We start from the raw sequence: 17,900 nt of genomic DNA, 5'->3' as shown, positions 1-17,900 counted from the left end.
CTATCAACGGATGCAGAATTCTGACTTTCAACGGATGCAGTATTTTGTGCATTATCCAAGGGCATGTTTTGAATCCCTTTTGAAGTGTTATCTCCATCAGTCTCCTCTTCACTATCATCACAATATATCTCAATGTTGTCAAATTTGAGTCTCTCATATTGTCCCTCATCTGTTAGTCCATCAATCTTTTTATCATCAAACACAACATGCACAGATTCCATAACAATGTTGGTTCTTAGATTGTAGACCCTATAAGATTTTCCAGCTGAATAACCAACAAATATCCCTTCATCAGCCTTTGCATCAAACTTCCCTTTATGGTCAGATTGATTCCTTAGTATAAAGCATTTACATCCAAAGACATGAAGAAAGTTTAGAGTTGGTTTTCTTCTCTTGAACAACTGATAAGGAGTCATGCCTTTAGCTTGATTGATCAAAGAGATATTTTGAGTGAAACAGGCACAATTAACAGCTTCAGCCCAGAAATATGTTGGTAACTTTGATTCTTCAAGCATTGTTCTGGCAGCCTCAATTAAAGATCTGTTCTTTCTTTCAACTACCCCATTTTGCTGAGGTGTTCTTGGAGCTGAGAACTCATGCATGATTCCATTTTCTTCACAGAACAGCCTCATTGATAAATTCTTGAACTCAGTTCCATTGTCACTCCTGATATTCCTAACCTTCAGGTCAGGATGATTATTGAATTGCCTGATATGATTGATAATGATTTCACTTGCTTCATTCTTTGACCCAAGAAAATAGACCCATGAAAACTTTGAGAAATCATCTACAATCACTAAGCAATATCTTTTTCTTGCAATTGACAATACATTGATTGGTCCAAACAAATCCATATGTAGCAGCTGTAATGGTTCATCAATTGTTGTTTCAAGCTTCTTTTTGAATGATGCTTTCCTTTGTTTGCCTTTCTGACAGGCATCACACAAACCATCCCTTGAGAATTCAACAAGAGGAATTCCTCTTACTAGGTCCTTTTTGACTAGATCATTCATTGTCTTGAAATTCAAATGGGATAGCTTCTTGTGCCATAGCCAACTCTCAACTGAACTTGCTTTGCTGAAGAGACAAGTAATAGATTCTGCATTTGCAGAGTTGAAGTCAGCTAAGTACACATTTCCTTTTCTAACTCCAGTTAGAACCACTTTGTTGTCTTTCTTACTAGTGACAACACAGGCTTCAGAATTGAAGGAAACTGTATTCCCTTTATCACATAGTTGACTGATGCTCAGTAAGTTATGTTTGAGACCATCAACTAATGCAACTTCATCAATGATGACATTCCTTGTTGAAATCAAGCCATATCCCATAGTAAACCCTTTGCTGTCATCTCCAAAGGTTATGCTAGGGCCAGCTCTTTCCTTAAACTCTGTGAGCAGGGAGAAATCTCCTGTCATGTGTCTTGAACAGCCACTGTCCAAGTACCATAGATTTCTTCTATTTCCCTGCACACCATAAAATCAATCAATTTGATTTTGGTACCCAAGTTTCCTTGGGTCCATTCTTGTTAGCCTTTCTCCTAGACTTCATTCCTCCTGCATCTCTAGACTTAGGTAACTTTGAGTCAACCTTGGTCTTGGATGTAGTTGGTTGAGGTGTAGGGTTAGTCACAGAATCATTTAGCACATTTGGAATATGATAAGGCATGGATTGTGCATACATGTAATTCCACATAGGCATATTGTATGGCATTTGAGGCATACTAAATGCAGCAAGATAAGGATTGTTAAAATATGGCATGTTTGCAAAATGTGCATAAGGATTCTGTTGAGACATAGTAGGCATAGCATGTAGAGATGATGCAGACATGTTAGGCATGGAAGAGGGTACAGTTATGGGGGTTTTCTTAATAGATTTGCAATTAGCAGATAGATGATTGACACTACTACAATGCACACAGCTTTTTCTAGGAGCATACCTATCAGGTGTGTAATTGTTATGTTTGTTAACACCTACCTTCCCATTTCTGTTAGATTTTCTTTTAGTTTCCTTTTTATCCTCAACCATCTTGAGCCTATTATTTAATTGTTCTAAGGTCATGTGCCCTATATTCACCTTACTGACATCTTTGGATGTGCTTGCTTCTTCTTTAACAAAGTTCTTGGAAGTTGAACCAAACTTTTTGTTGAGTTTCTTTAGATTTTCACTATTAGAAACATCTGCCTGTTTTAATTGAGGAACCTTCAACGGATGCTCATTTTCTTCCTTCAACGGATAACCTTCATCATCCGTTGATTCCACATCCGTTGACAGCCCATCAATTAATTCCAGTTTCATTTTGTTTTTATCCCAGGCAGTTTCACAGAATGATTCAATTCCTTGGACCTTGGCAATTTGAGCACTAACATCCCTAGATGTTTTTCAGGCTTTAATCACCTCTTGCTCTCTCTTTAATTGATTAGAAAGTATTTCTACTTTCTTAATAGATTCAGCTAGTTCATTCTCAACAGATATACAATGCAGCTTGGTTTTCTCTAGGTCAATCAACTTATCTTCTAACATAGCATTTCTATTACTTAAAAACAGATTGTTCTCTTTAATCCTACTATTTTCTTTAGCAAGAGATTTAAGAGACACACGCAAATGATACAATTCAGTAGACATGTCATTAAAAGCATCATTGCACTCTTCTTTAGTAAGTTGTGTTACATCAGTTGTGATTACCTGAGTTGTTACCTGATTGCTTGATGAACTAACTTCATTTTCCTCAGAATCAGCCATGAGAGCTAAGTTGACATACTCCACATCTTCATTCTCTTCCTCTCCATCAGCTGCCCAATCTTTTTCTTGAGTAATGAAAGCCCTTTCCTTTTGCTTGAGCAGATCAAAATATTTCTTCTTGTAATCTACTTGGTCAAATTTCTTCTTTTCAGAAGTTGGCTTTCTGCACTCACTTGCAAAGTGTCCACTTATACCACAATTGAAACACTTGAACTTTGATTTGTCCACCATGTTCTTATGAGGTTTAGTGGCTCTAGTGTTTTTCTTAAACTTCATCTTTGCAAATCTCCTGGACAGAAATGCAAGATGCTCATCAACACTATCAGAGTCATCTTGACTGGAGTTGTCTTCATTCTCAGCAACTTGCTCTTTTCCTTTGCTTGATTCCTGATATCTTGTACCATCTTTGGAGTTTGATGTAGATCTCACAGTTTCTTGTCTGCATTCCCTCTCATTTTCAGCTACCAATGCAACTGAACTTCCTTTCTTTCTCCCCTTCTCCAATACCTCATCCTGTTCCAACTCTAGTTCATAAGTCTTCAAGATTCCATATAATCTTTCAAGAGTGAAGTCCTTATAATCTTGAGAGTTTCTTAAGGAGACAGTCATGGGTTTCCATTCCTTTGGCAAGGATCTTAAGAATTTAAGATTTGAATCCTTCACCTGGTACACTCTACCATACAACTTCAATCCATTCAACAGCTTTTGGAATCTGTTAAATGTGTCATTTAAAGATTCATTTTCTTCAAAATGAAAATACTCATACTGTTGAATGAGAAGCTGCATCTTGTTCTCTTTTACTTGTTCTGTACCTTCACACAGCAGCTGAACTGTGTCCCAAACCTCTTTGGCAGTTGAGCAATTTATCACATTATCAAACATATCCTTGTCAAGACCATTAAACAAAATGTTCATAGCCTTCTTATCCTTGTGGACTTCTTCTGTGTCTTCCATTGCCCATTCTGCTCTAGGTTTTGGAATGGGTTGACCAACAGCAATTGTGGCCGTAGCAACTGTGGCTACTTTGTGGGGAATGTGAGGACCATTCTCAATACAGTTTACATAACCTTCATCTTGGGAGAGTAGATGAAGGTGCATTTTCACCTTCCAGTGGTGATAACTATCTCTGTCAAGAACTGGGATTTTTACTCCAATATCCTTCTTACTCATCTTTGTTAGATTCCAAGATCTTTAAACTCTTTGTTTGTCAAGAGCTTGCTCTGATACCAATTGTTATTTCTAGAGAACTAACAATGAGATTTACAGAAGGGGGGTTGAATGTAAATCTCAAAACTTTTTCATGTTTTGAGCAGTTTATAAAGACTGTGTGTTCAAGATGAACAAGTGTGTGAATTGCTTTAAGCTGATACAGACAGATATATATTCAAACACAAATGTAAAGAACACAATAAACCTTTAAAAACTTTTCTGGTGGATTTGTTGTTCCACCAGAGATGGTATTTCAGAAATTCTGTGATCTAAGAATTTGATCACAGCTGCATCCTAGTACAAACTAGATAATTTTTCTCTCAAGATTTTTCTAAACAGCTCTGGAAAAATTCTCTTCTAATTACTAGCTACAACTTGGTTTATATATTACCAAGTTTACAAGTGAAGACAAGGATATATAAAATAATAAAGTAAGATCTCCACTTGTTTCTTCTCCAGTTCACTCCAGTACTTTGTTGACTTAATGTCTCTTTATACTAGAGTAGAACGGCTGCTTTTTCTGATGTTCCTGAAATTAGGCTGCCACATTTCAGTTATCTCTGTTCACCCACGTGCCTCTGTTTGTAGGTACAACTACCACTTATCAACGGTTAATCAACAGAACATCCGTTGAAGCTTTCATCCGTTGATGCACTCATCCGTTGAAGCTTTAGAGACATCCGTTGAAGCTTAGCTTCTCATCCGTTGAAGGTCTTTAAGTCATCCGTTGATACCACTTCATTTATACAAAATTACAAGGCATGAAATATTTACAATTGGCCTTCCTATCTGCATATCTTCTAGTAGTCAACATGACTCATAGTTTCTCTCAACTTCTAAGAATTACATCTTAAATACAGAGACTGAAATATGCTACAACACTAGACTTATTTCTAAGTAAAGCTACACCATCAACGGATAGCCAAAGTGGTCTTATCCGTTGAGGCTACAGACACTGAATTTCTACTTAAGTGTTTTGTTAAACATATCATCAAACTAATGCACATATATTCCTAACATATGTAATATTTATATTGAAAATTTAAGTTAATAATTTTGGTGTTAAATTCAGATTAAAATGACAAATCTTACAAACTTGTCGTTCGTTGCATTGGACATTTCTGGGGAGAATTATCTATCGTGGGTACAAGATGTAAAGTTGCATTTGGGTTCAAAGAAATTAGGCAACACAATAAAGGCAGAAAACACATCCACAATTGAAGAAAATTTTACCTCTATTATTTTCCTTCGACACCACATGCATGAAGATCTAAAATCTGAGTACCTAGAAGTCGAGGATCCCTTTATTTTATGGGAAAATCTAAAGGATAGGTTCGATCATCAGAAACTAGTTTATCTACCTGCAGCTGAAAATGATTGGGCTAATCTAAGGGTTCAAGATTTTAAGAGTGTTCGGGCATATAGCTCAGCACTATTCAAAATAAGTTCTAGGCTCATTATGTGTGGTGAGATTGTTACTGAGAAAAAAAAGATCGACAAAACATTATCCACTTTTCATCCCAATAATATCAACTTAGCCGAGATGTACAGGGAGCGCAAGTTTACCAAGTTTGGGGATCTCCTTTCAACCCTCCTTGTTGCCGAGCAGAATCATGAATTGGTGATTAAGAATCATCAATCCCGTCCAACGGGATCTACCCCTTTACCAGAAGTAAATAACACGACATTCCAGCAGAATGTACGTGGAAAAGGGCATAGAGGTGGACGAGGCCATGGTCGCTACCGTGGACGAGGCCGTGGTCGTGGGCATTTTCGTCCTTATTATAGCTTTGGTCACCAGAAGTGGCAACCTGAAACACAGAGCAAAAGAAAGGCACCACAAGGAGGGAAAACTAACAATTTATGTCACAAGTGTGGAATGGAAGGGCATTGGTCACGTAATTGTTATATCCCACAACATCTTGTTGATTTATATCAGTCATCTAAAAGATCAAAAGGGAAAATGGTGGAAACCAATTTCGCCAACAACTTAGATGATTCTCTTATAATATCAACCGGGGGAATAAGCGTTAATGGTCCTAATGAGACTAACGAAACTCCCATGTGGGAGGCTGAGGATTAGTTTTCATAAAATTATTAGTAACCGGAGGAATGAGCATTAATGGTCCGAATTACTATAGTTACTAGTGCGTACTGTGTGCTTTATTTTATCTATGTAATGTGTTATGTTCTTATCAAATAAATCATGTTTCTTAATTATATACAGAATGGATTCTGAAGATATATGCATTGCTGATTGTGGTACAACTCATACGATTCTACAAAATAAAAAATACTTTACCCATATAACCAAAACTGAAGCTCAAGTTGGAACGATTTCTGGCGTATCTAATATAATCGAAGGTTTTGGAAAAGCTAGTTTCGTCTTACCTAATGGTACACACATACATATTCCAAATGCATTATTTTCTAGTAAGTCCACTAGAAATCTTCTTAGTTTTAAGGATATCAGATTTAACAATTTTCACATCGAAACCACTTCTGAGGCTGGTAAAGAATATCTCCTTATTACTTCTGCTAATTCTAGCAACAAAAAAATCTTAGAAAAGTTTCAGTCACTTTCCTCAGGATTATATATGATGAAAATCAGAACCATTGAGTCACACAATGTCATTGCTTCCAAACTCATAGATCCAAAATCATTTACCCTTTGGCATGAAAGATTAGGTCATCCTGGAGTCTCTATGATGCGTCGTATTATAGAGAATTCTACCGGACATCCTCTTAGAGATTTTAAAGTTCTTTCTAAAAATGACCTTCCATGTTCGGCATGTTCTTTAGGAAAATTGATTACTCGGCCATCTCCTACTAAAGTTAAGCTTGAAAGTCCAAGTTTTCTAGAAAGGATACAGGGCGACATATGTGGACCGATCCACCCATCATCTGGTCCATTTAGGTACTTCATGGTACTAATAGATGTCTCAACTAGATGGTCTCATGTTTGTCTTCTCTCAACTCGTAATGATGCTTTTGCAAAATTACTTGCCCAGATAATCAAGTTGCGAGCTCAATTCCCAGACCATTGTATTAAGTCAATTCGTTTAGATAATGTCGGTGAGTTCACATCTGCAACCTTTTGTTGACTATTGCATGTCTGTAGGAATTTCAGTTGAGCACCCAGTTCCTCATGTACATACACAAAATGGGTTAGCCGAGTCCTTTATCAAAAGACTTCAACTTATTGCAAGACCGTTGTTATTGAAAGCCAAATTACCTACATCTATTTGGGGTCATGCAATACTTCATGCTGCTAATCTTATAAGGATTAGACCAACTGCCTATAATCAACATTCTCCACTACAGATGGTACTTGGTCAAATCCCTAATATTTCTCATTTCAAAATCTTCGGAAGTGCTGTATATGTACCGATTGCTCCACCACAGAGATCGAAGATGGGAGCTCAAAGAAGAATAGGTATCTATGTTGGTTTTGATTCAACATCTATAATTAGATATCTTGAACCACTAACTGGAGACTTATTTACTGCACGATACGCAGATTGTCATTTTGACGAATCTTTGTTTCCTCCCTTAGGGGGAGATAAACATGTGAATAAGATTAATCCTGACATAACATGGAATGCGTCGGGGTTACATTTTCTAGATCCACGTACCGGTAAATGCGAACTTGAAGTTAAAAGAATCATACATATGCAAAATATCGCAAACCAAATGCCTGACGCATTTAACGATTCTAGAAATGTAATTAAATCTCATATACCTGCAGTAAATACTCCAGCTAGAGTAGATATACCAATTCAAAAATCAAGTACAAATGAATTGGTTACAGATTCAAAGCCACGCCTGAAGCGTGGTAGACCGGTCGGTGCGAAAGATGTTGCACCAAGAAAAAGAAAGACAAAGAAAATTGCCCCTGAAGTGGCACATGCTCCAGAAGAAGCAAATACCCCCGAAGTGGTATTATCTCCTGAAGAGATTCCCGTCCCTGAAGATTCGGGATTAAATAATCATGAAATTTCAATAAATTATGTGCATGATATGAAATTATGGGATCGAAGTAAAGCCATAATCGATGATGTATTTGTGTATTCAGCGGCATTGGATGTCGACATAAATTCTGATCCTGAACCACAAAGTGTGGATGAATGCCGTCAAAGAAAAGACTGGCTAAAATGGAAAGACGCAATTCAAACAGAATTAAATTCATTGCGCAAAAGAGAAGTATTTGGACCTGTTGTCCAAACACCAATCGGTGTGAACCCTGTTGGGAATAAATGGGTATTCATAAGAAAAAGAAATGAAAAGAATGAAATTGTGAGATATAAAGCCCGACTTGTAGCACAAGGGTTTTCTCAAAGGCCTGGCATTGATTATCATGAGACATACTCGCCAGTAATGGATGGAATTACTTTTCGTTTTATATTAGGTATGGCATCTAAAGAAAAATTAGAAACACGTCTTATGGACGTTGTTACTGCATACCTATATGGATCACTCGATAGTGATATTTTTATGAAAATCCCAGAAGGATTAAAAATGGATGAGTTCAAGAAACCTCGTCATATATACTCCATTAAACTTCAACGATCATTGTATGGATTGAAACAATCTGGTCGTATGTGGTATAACAGACTTAGTCGTTATTTACAAAAGAATGGGTATATTAGTAATCAAATTTGTCCATGTGTTTTTATCAAAAAATCACAATTTGGTTTTGTGATTATTGCTGTATATGTGGATGATTTAAACCTTGTAGGAACAGCTACAGAGGTTGATGAAGCTGTCATATATCTAAAGACAGAGTTTGAAATGAAAGATCTTGGGAAGACAAAATATTGTCTTGGTATACAAGTCGAGCACTTGTCATCAGGAATTTTCCTCCACCAATCTACATATACAGAAAAGGTTTTGAGCAGATTTTACATGGATAAATCTCATCCGTTGACTACTCCAATGGTGGTTAGATCTTTAGAACCAGATAAAGATCCATTTCGACCACGAGAAGATGATGAAAAGGTTCTTGGTCCTGAAATCCCATATCTTGGAGCAATTGGTGCACTTATGTATCTTGCGAATAATACAAGGCCAGATATTGCCTTTGCTGTCAATTTATTGGCTAGATTTAGCTCTGCTCCGATGGCCAGACATTGGAATGGGATCAAGCATATATTTCGTTATCTTCGTGGAACCGTTGATTTTGGGTTATTCTCTCCAGAAAACTCGACATCTCAGTTGATTGGATATGCAGACGCTGGATATCTGTCAGATCCTCATTTTGGAAAATCACAAACTGGATATGTATTCACATATTGCGGTACAGCCATTTCATGGAAATCCACGAAGCAAACTACAGTGGCAACCTCAACAAATCACTCAGAACTAATTGCAATTCACGAAGCCAGTAGAGAATGTGTTTGGTTGCGATCTATTATCAAGAACATTCAAGAATCATGTGGATTGCCGGACATCACGAGAAGTCCTACTGTTATGTTTGAGGATAACACTGCATGCATTGATCAACTCAAAGAGGGATACATCAAAGGAGACAGGACGAAGCACATTTCACCAAAATTCTTCTATACTCATGAGCTTCAAAAGAATGGAGAAATTGATGTACAACAAATTCAATCATGTGACAACCTTGCAGATTTATTCACAAAATCATTACCAAATTCAACCTTTGCAAAGCTGCGACATAACATTGGAATGCGTCGACTCAAGAATATGCTGCAACAAAACTCCAGTGATTGATGTTTTCTTCCAAGGGGAGATTGTACTCTTTTTCCTTCGTTAAAGTTTTTATCCCACTGGGTTTTTCTTTGACAAGGTTTTAACGAGGCAATTGATGATCCACACTATCATGACAATTAAAGGGGAGTGTTGTAATATAGTGATTGCCATGCATGTGGTCAATGAATCAAATAGTAGGGCTATGATTTATAGGAGTAGAATTTGTGTATGCATTTAATGTTCTTGGCTTCTTGCAAATTCACATTGGCTATAAATAGCCACACTCGATAATGAAGAAAGATGCACCCGAGCTTTCTTTCTATGCTCAGCTTCTTACCTCCTTCTGTTAAATTTAGTAGCTCTCCGGTTGTTCTTTTATAGCTAGGATATTACAATATATCATAGATTTTTTGGAGTATCTCAAACTCAAATTTACCAAATCAAGAACTTGACCCAAATGGGTGGTTCAGGAAAATGGGTAAAAAATTTGATTGGGCTCAAGAAGCATGATAAAGATGATCAGGTATGCATATTCTTGAATAAAAATCTATCTTTACTTTGTTCTATGTGGTAGCTAAGAAATTTGCGTGTCTGTGTGTGCAAGTAACATTGTGTTTTGGATAAAGATTGCATCTTTATTGTGTCAAGAGTGTAGCTAAGGGGAGAGAGAGAGAGATACACAGAGAGAGGGAGAGATAGATAGATAGATAGATAGATAGAGAGAGAGAGAGAGAGAGAGAGGGAGAGAGGGAGGGGGGACAGAGATGGGGAGAGAGAGAGAGAGTTTTGAATAAAAAGTTAATCTTTGTTTTGTTTTTTTTATATGATAGCTAAGAAGCATGTGTGTACAGCTTTGCGTTTTAAATTAAAATCTCTTCTTGAATGTGTTTAATAAGCTGACTAAAAAGTGTATGTAAATGTGTGTTTTGAATAAAAATGTCAATCTTTTCTATGTTTTATGAGGTAGCTAAAATGTATGTGTAACTGTGTTTTGTGTAGGAAAAAGGTGGGGGAAAGGGCAAGAAATGGAAGCTGTGGAGGAGCTCATCTGGGGATTTAGTGTCTACAGCTTGGGAGGGATTTGCAGGGAATCAACAATATAGATCGATTACTTACTCGGATGGTTCTGATATATCATCAGTAAATAATGGTGATTCTGCTTTCACAGCTGCTGTTGCTACTGTAGTTAGAGCTCCTCCTAGGGATTTCAAGGTTGTGAGGAAAGAATGGGCAGCCATTCGGATTCAAACAGCTTTTCGTGGATTTCTGGTAAGTGTGTTTCTTTAATTGTACAATGTGATTAGTTGTGTGAATGTTATTATGTTGTGGAATCGAATGAAAAGTTGAGTATGCATACATCTACTACTTTTGAGTGAGACATGCCCAGTGTGTTGAATTGTTTTTTTCTGGTTGGTAGAAGTACCCAATAGCTACAGATTTTACCTAAATCAATGATAAAGCATATCTCGGAGCTTCCTAGTTTTATGCATTTGAACTGAACTTCTCCAAAAACGTTTAATTTCTCGTGTGTCTAATTCCTGTAGTGGAGTTTAATGCTAATTCTTCAAATGGGTAAACGTTAGCTGTTAGAATAAAACTTTGGTAGTGCTGCTAATTCTTGTAAGCTACTCAACGTTTTCCATCGCATAGGGGCTACCGTAGTTGCTCCCACAAGGATTGATAAGTTGCATCAATCCGGCCTTCTGCGGAGATAAAAGGAAGAATCTATTTCTTTCAAATATTCTCTTTATTTCCATCTCAAGCTCGGTCATTGGCTATTCTCCTCCTCCAATTGCGCAAGCTCAAATGCTTGCATGAAGCTGGCAGGCCTAAGCAGCAGTACTCCTCCCCAACTCTCGTCCTTCAGTCGTATACGTTATCATGTACTTGGTAGATTAGCTATGATGTTGGTTTTTAAAATTTCACAACTTTTGCTGCATTGTTATATGTTCTATGTTCAGTTTTTGAAACATATTGTTTCTATTTTCACCGGCTACTTGTAGTTTATTTGTTGTAACAGTGCTTTTACTGGTTGATAGTTTAATTTGGTTTTTTAGCTTTCAATTGAACCCAATTTGATAAATGTAGGCAAGGAGGGCTTTAAGGGCCTTAAAAGGAGTAGTTAAGATTCAAGCATTAGTACGAGGCAGACAAGTGAGAAAGCAAGCGGCTGTGACCCTTAAGTGCATGCAGGCTCTTGTTCGCGTTCAAGCAAGAGTCAGAGCTCGTCGTGTGCGTATGTCCATGGAAGGTCAGGCTGTGCAGGATATGCTAAAGGAACGCCGCAGCAAGGCTGAACTCCTAAAAGAGGCCGAGGTATAAATTTTAATTTTTCTTGATTCAATCATTTCAAGTTGCTCCTATAAGCTTGAAGGTTTCTTTATTTCTTTCATAATGTTTGTCAATCTAAATTTTGTTTTCTATTGTCTAACAATTCATTTTAATTCAGGAGGGATGGTGCGATAGTAGAGGCACAATACTAGAAGTGAAAGCAAAGATACAAATGAGGCAAGAGGGAGCGTTTAAGAGAGAAAGAGCCCTTGCATATTCTCATGCTCAAAAGGTATATCAAGTGCAAGATTTGATCGCTAATGTTCTTTTACTTAGTGTTCTATCCCCAAACAATGCTCTAACATCTTCACTTTCTTTCTTTCAGCAGTTGAATTCTATTCAAAGCTCTCACTCCCAGACTAACATTTCGATTGCATCCCGCAAAAATCACTCCCAGACTAACATTTCGATTGCATCCCGCAAAAATGAGTTTAGCAAAGATAGTTTGGGCTGGAGTTGGTTAGAGCGTTGGATGGCGGCAAAACCATGGGAAAACCGATTGATGGAAAAAGTCCACTCTGATCCTTCAGAAATAACTCCACCTCCTAAACCCTATGTAGACGACAGCATCAAAACCAACATTTTTAGATCTTCTGAACCCTCGGTGAAAATTAGAAAAAACAACATAACCACCAGAATTTCAGCTAAACCTTCTCTGATTGGGCAAACCACTCGTTCATCGTCAAGTCCAAGCTCCGAATTTCACTATGACAAGAGTTCTGCATCACCTTCATTCTGCACATCAACTCCTCTTTCCGGATACACAAACATGGCTTCGAGTAGAACAGATGATAACAACAGTGTGAGCAAGCCAACCTATATGAACCTGACTGAAGCGGCTAAGGCTAAGCGAAGAAATATGTCTCATAAAGCACAGCCACAGCCCAAGGATGAGCTAAAGTTTCTTGGAAAAACCAACAACATTTGGTGACAGAAGATTTGAAGTCCGGTCCTGGCGATTTTAGGTTTTGTTGAAATTCTTTCCTGTCTAACGGCTTGTAGTTCCATGTCTGAGATGAGTAGATTATGTTAGGATTTGGCTCTTTTTGTGTGAGTGACTTGATCAGCATTAGTTTAGTTTTATTGTGTTTGCAAGAATTTGGACAATTTTGTGGTGCTTAAAAGTGCTTAAGAACCTGTATGCCCCCTCAAAGGTGAGAACTGTCATTCTTCATTCATCAGAAATGATTATTCCTTAGAAACCAAGGATGCAGCTTCAATCCTCTTTTTGTGTATATCTATTATTAAAGGACCATTTTATAATTTATTCAATTTGGTAAATTTATAAATATGACAGATGCTTCCAACTTCACACAATTCTTTTTAACTACTAATCTCTTATGAAATTTCGGAGTTCAATTCTATCTTCCCTACATTTAAATGCGTGTTACCCATGGAATATGAATATCCAAAAAAGATCACATAGTCTTCATAATCCTTTAAAGAACAAAAGATTCTACTAGAAAATTTGAAGTGGATGTATTCAATTACGATTCTAGAGGATTGATAATATTTCATGAATTATTAAAGATTGTAAAAAACTTCAAATTTACAGATATCGATTTATGTCCAAAAAGAAGGCTAGAAGATAAATAATAAAATGCTCCCAAAATCTTCGTCACATTATAACATGCACTAATGAAACACACCCTTCATATTTTAAGACACTCCTCTACTTGCAACATTACACAAAGACACTCATAAGATACAGAAACCATAGTTGTCTGAACATGAAGTAAGCTTCATATGAGACACTGAGACAGACTCTAACAACATACAAGGACCGTGGCATAGAAATAACCAGAGCCAGGCAAGTAGATCAAGGCTTCCAGACTTTAGTGACAGTACCTTCCTGGTTCCTGCAAAATGCACCAAAAGGAACATAAGCACAGCCACACACACACAATCACAGAATGAAAGAAATCCGAGAGAAACGGAAACTGAAATACAGAAAAGAAAAATTATCATTAATAATCATAAACTATTTTAAGATCCATTCTGATGTCTTCAAGGATGGATTCATGACACATGAGCCTCCATGCAACTTCACCGCCCCCTTCCCTTGCTGTATATGACACAAATTATAAAATTAGCCATGTAATTGAAGTAAAATAAGAAACTAAAAGTATGCATTGATGATTCATACACAAATTAAGGTACAGGGATGAAGTTGCACAGACCAACCAATTTACCGTACCAAAATGCAAACACAAAGTACCACTTCATTCATCTCTATAAAATTTAGCTTTCAAGAATCCGACCTGAGATATTCCAATTGATCAACAAGGTCTTGTAGCCTGTCAATATCCCAACTCGATGATGTTGCCAAATTGTCAACTTTTGATTCAGGTTGATCACCTACTCCAGCTTCTTCCTTCTCTTTGTCCCCAATTCTCAGATCATTATTAAGTAACTCCTCCCACATATTCTCATTGAAAGGATCCAAGTGTTCATCATTTGTAGGTACCTTTGGGGTATTGATATTATCAGTTGACTCGTTATCCGCTGCGGCTGACAAGAATGACTCCACTTCAGTTCCAGCATTTACGGAAGTTTCTTGATGCTGACTTGTATAATCCGAAACCTGGTCTTCAAAATTCTCCAAACTAGGGCTCAGAGTCAACCTTCTCTTCCTTCCAATCTCAATCTTTTTTGAATCCATAATTGTTCCATGCTTCTCCACATACTGCTGGAGGAATAGAGGATTACTAACAGCCTTCGCAAGGAAATTCATCATATAATGTTGCTTAGCCTCTGTTGCCTGAATCCTACTCTCCATTGCTATAATCAGATTCTTGGAATCCTGCTGTTGTTGACGGAGCTTCACAACTTCTGCCATTAACATGTTTTTATCCCTCCTCAATTTTTCAAACTCTCCATCAATGCCATAATGGCCTAATTCAACACAAGGTCCTCCTCCTCTTGATTGCATCCCTCCTCCTCCTCCTCCTCCTCTTGATTGCATCCCCTGCGATACATTCCTTCTCCTTTTTATAGTCTTCAAGAGATGCTTCTGGCCTCCCAAGAAACCTTCATGAGCAAATTCCCATCGATCAGGGTCCACTTTCCTGAAACCCTATATCAATTTACATATTTAACCGAGTCAGAGTTATAATTATTTTGCAGAACAAGGGCAAAACTACAGAACACAACATCTCCGATGCAAAAAAAAACATATGTGCTATTAGTAACCAAAGTACAAACATTTTCAAAGTATGCAATGTTGTACACTTCTTCACATATCATACAGAACCTAGTTAAGTTAAACTATATAGATACCCATATGAAATCAGGTTAGTGACAAAGATCAGCAATCAGACAATCATAAACAAAAGATCAAACGATCTCAAACAATCTTGGAACAGATAGAGAATTTCGTAAAAAAGATGAATCTTTTAGACCAGCCCACATAAAGATAATACATTTCAAGCACATAATGTAAAAAATATGAAAATTTTAAACCAATCCACCTAAACACAACACAATTTAGGCACATAATGTGAAAAAGATGGGATTTTTAGACCTACCCACGAAAAATGATCAGAGAACAAGCACAAATCATGTAAAACAAGTTTTATAAAGAGCATGATCAGAAAGACTCACATAAGTATTGAGCTGACGCACAAAGCTGGGAAAAAATATTATGCTTGAAGAATTTAGCATATAGACACAATTCAAGCACATAAAAAAAGATGAAATTTTTGGACCAACCCACCTATAAATAATACAGTTCAAGCACATAATCTAAAAAAGATCAGAATTTTAGACCTACCCACAAAAAAATGATCAAAAAACAAGCACATAATGTAAAAAAAATGAAATTTTGAGATCAACTCACCAAAAAATAATACAATTCAAGCACATAATGTATACAATTCAAGCACATAATGTAAAAAAGATTAGATTTTTGGACTAACCCAAAAAAATTATCACAAAACAAGCACAAATCATGTAGAAAAAAGCTAAAACACAATGTGAAAAGTACAATTCAAGAACATAATGTGAAGAAGATAAAATTTTTGGACCAACAACCTAAAAACAACACAATTCAAGCACATAATGTGAAAAAGATGAGATTTTTAGACCTACCCACAAAAAATGATAACAAAACAAGCACAAATCATGGAAAAAACCCAAAACTTAAAAAGGGCATGATCAGAAAGACTTACATAAGTATTAAGCTGCCTGACAAAGCTAGAAAAATTATTATGCTTGAAGAATTTAGGAAGCATAGAGACACAAAATGTATGAGAGTCCCAAACAATGAAGCTATTTCTTGCTTGGCTCCAAGAAACCACAGCATCAGTTTTAGGGTCTTCCACCATATCAAAAATCTTGGTTAAAAATGGAGGTGGGCCCACTTCATGTAAACCTTCCATTGGCTGTGGTGGTGAAGAAGATGATGATGAAGATGAAGCAGCAACAGCTTGTTGATTATCATTATTATGTAACATTACACTAGCAGCTTCTTCTTCTTTTATTTTCACTTTCATTTCTTCTATTTTTTGGGTGTAATTTTCCATTTTTTTCAAGATTTTTATATTTGTGATCCGGGTTTTTTTATTATGTTATGAAAGGCATTTAAGTGAAGGGGATATAAGAGGCGGTGTGGAATGTTCTAGAGAAACTAGGATGAGAGAAGGTGTTTTGGTCTGAAATTTTGGGCTTTTGTAAAAATCTTAAAATGTGACGTGTCTCACTGTTTGACTGCACAAGTTAGGCAAGTTATTTGTTGGAGGTCTGTGGAAAGTTCTACAAACTTCTTTGATGATTAGCCCTTCCTCAAAATTTCTTACTTTTCATAAATAAATACACTTGTGATCCAAAATATTTATTTATTAAATGAAATTATTTTTTTATTAAGATTCAAAAATATATTTCGTAAGTATTTAGATAAGAAAAAATTATTTATTGACGAGAATATTAATTTATCAAGTACTATTCATTTATCTAAGTTATGTAAAACCTTTTTTCAAAACACAACATTCTTTAAAAATTCTATACTATATTATAATAGACGAAACATTAAAAGTTTGATAGTCGGTCGGTATCTGCTGAAATTACTTAATTATCCTTACTTAATTGTTCTAATTCTAATTATTGGGTCGATCAATTCTAATTCTAATTGATATCATTTGTTACTTTACCAATTTCAATTCTATTTTATATCGAACTCTATATCATTATAATTTATATTAAATTCAACTTCTTCAACCAATTTATGTTTTAATTCATATTGAATTTTATATTATTCTAATTTGTTACTTCAGACTAAATTAAATTTAAGCAAACTAAATATAATTAAGATTTAGTTGAGACATTATATTTTTACCCTCAATAAAATAATAATTTCTTTATAATAACATTTTCCCCTTACCAATGCTATCCCTTTAAATAAGTTTAAATGTTTTAATAAGTTATGAACATATACATCTACTAATATAATTATTATGAATTCATATCATTTAAAATTTTAAATGAACAAAATGAAGGATCAAATTCATTTTTTTTAAAATAAATATAATATTAAAAAAATATGTGTTATCCGTGCATGGCACGAGTTTTAAGCTAGTATTAATAATGTTAGGTTTCGCCTAAAAGTGTTAACTCCGCGCGGGAAAGTATCATCAAAGCGGTTTATTATATTTTATAAATGTATTTTATTATATGATATAATTAAAATCCATACTCTTTATTAATAAGCGAAACAATAATTTGGTGCTAAAAGTACCAAAGTACCAAATTTGGTACTTACCTCATATAAGTTGACTTCTATTTTCAATTTAGATAGTGTTCATTCAATCGTAATTTTAATCAATAATTAAGTAATATTAAATAAACTATATTGCAAAAGCTAATTATAAGATAATTATCAAATTATATTAACTAATATTAAATTATCTAAAGAA

The 17,900-nt window shown here is 35.9% G+C and overlaps 3 protein-coding genes across 4 annotated transcripts; 2 read left to right on the top strand and 1 right to left on the bottom strand.

The window, feature by feature from the left end:
• The first annotated feature begins 5,026 nt into the window (after nucleotides 1-5,026).
• Nucleotides 5,027-6,031, top strand: LOC141673270 (uncharacterized). The gene has a single exon (XM_074480002.1). The coding sequence runs from the start codon at nucleotides 5,027-5,029 to the stop codon at nucleotides 6,029-6,031; it is 1,005 nt and encodes a 334-aa protein (XP_074336103.1).
• A 4,029-nt stretch (nucleotides 6,032-10,060) lies between these two features.
• LOC141670811 (protein IQ-DOMAIN 6-like) lies at nucleotides 10,061-13,211 on the top strand. 2 transcript variants are annotated; one of them, XM_074476818.1, is made up of 5 exons: nucleotides 10,061-10,183; nucleotides 10,660-10,929; nucleotides 11,749-11,976; nucleotides 12,110-12,223; nucleotides 12,320-13,211. In XM_074476818.1, the coding sequence occupies exons 1-5, from the start codon at nucleotides 10,118-10,120 to the stop codon at nucleotides 12,920-12,922; spliced, it is 1,281 nt and encodes a 426-aa protein (XP_074332919.1). In that variant the 5' UTR covers nucleotides 10,061-10,117; the 3' UTR covers nucleotides 12,923-13,211. The 2 variants fall into 2 exon arrangements, with proteins under 2 accessions (XP_074332919.1, XP_074332918.1); XM_074476817.1 differs by having other exon boundaries at nucleotides 12,317-13,211.
• Nucleotides 13,212-13,580: 369 nt separating this feature from the next.
• Nucleotides 13,581-16,613, bottom strand: LOC141672121 (heat shock factor protein HSF30-like). The gene is made up of 2 exons (XM_074478615.1): nucleotides 16,161-16,613; nucleotides 13,581-15,067 (listed from the first exon to the last, which is right to left on the bottom strand). The coding sequence occupies exons 1-2, from the start codon at nucleotides 16,512-16,514 to the stop codon at nucleotides 14,240-14,242; spliced, it is 1,182 nt and encodes a 393-aa protein (XP_074334716.1). The 5' UTR covers nucleotides 16,515-16,613; the 3' UTR covers nucleotides 13,581-14,239.
• Between the last annotated feature and the right edge of the window lie 1,287 nt (nucleotides 16,614-17,900).

Source organism: Apium graveolens, chromosome 7 (assembly GCF_009905375.1).
Source record: "Apium graveolens cultivar Ventura chromosome 7, ASM990537v1, whole genome shotgun sequence".
In the NCBI taxonomy this organism is placed as follows: domain Eukaryota; kingdom Viridiplantae; phylum Streptophyta; class Magnoliopsida; order Apiales; family Apiaceae; genus Apium; species Apium graveolens.
This window is presented reverse-complemented; position numbering and strand designations above follow the sequence as displayed.

Coding starts and splice junctions, on each gene's coding strand:
- LOC141673270 (XM_074480002.1), top strand. CDS start 5,027: ATGACAAATCTTACAAACTTGTCGTTCGTTGCATTGGACATTTCTGGG.
- LOC141670811 (XM_074476817.1), top strand. CDS start 10,118: ATGGGTGGTTCAGGAAAATGGGTAAAAAATTTGATTGGGCTCAAGAAG. Junction 10,930..11,748: donor CAGCTTTTCGTGGATTTCTG/GTAAGTGTGTTT, acceptor TGATAAATGTAG/GCAAGGAGGGCTTTAAGGGC. Junction 12,224..12,316: donor CATATTCTCATGCTCAAAAG/GTATATCAAGTG, acceptor TCTTTCTTTCAG/CAGTTGAATTCTATTCAAAG.
- LOC141672121 (XM_074478615.1), bottom strand. CDS start 16,514: ATGGAAAATTACACCCAAAAAATAGAAGAAATGAAAGTGAAAATAAAA. Junction 15,068..16,160: donor TCAGGCAGCTTAATACTTAT/GTAAGTCTTTCT, acceptor AAATTGATATAG/GGTTTCAGGAAAGTGGACCC.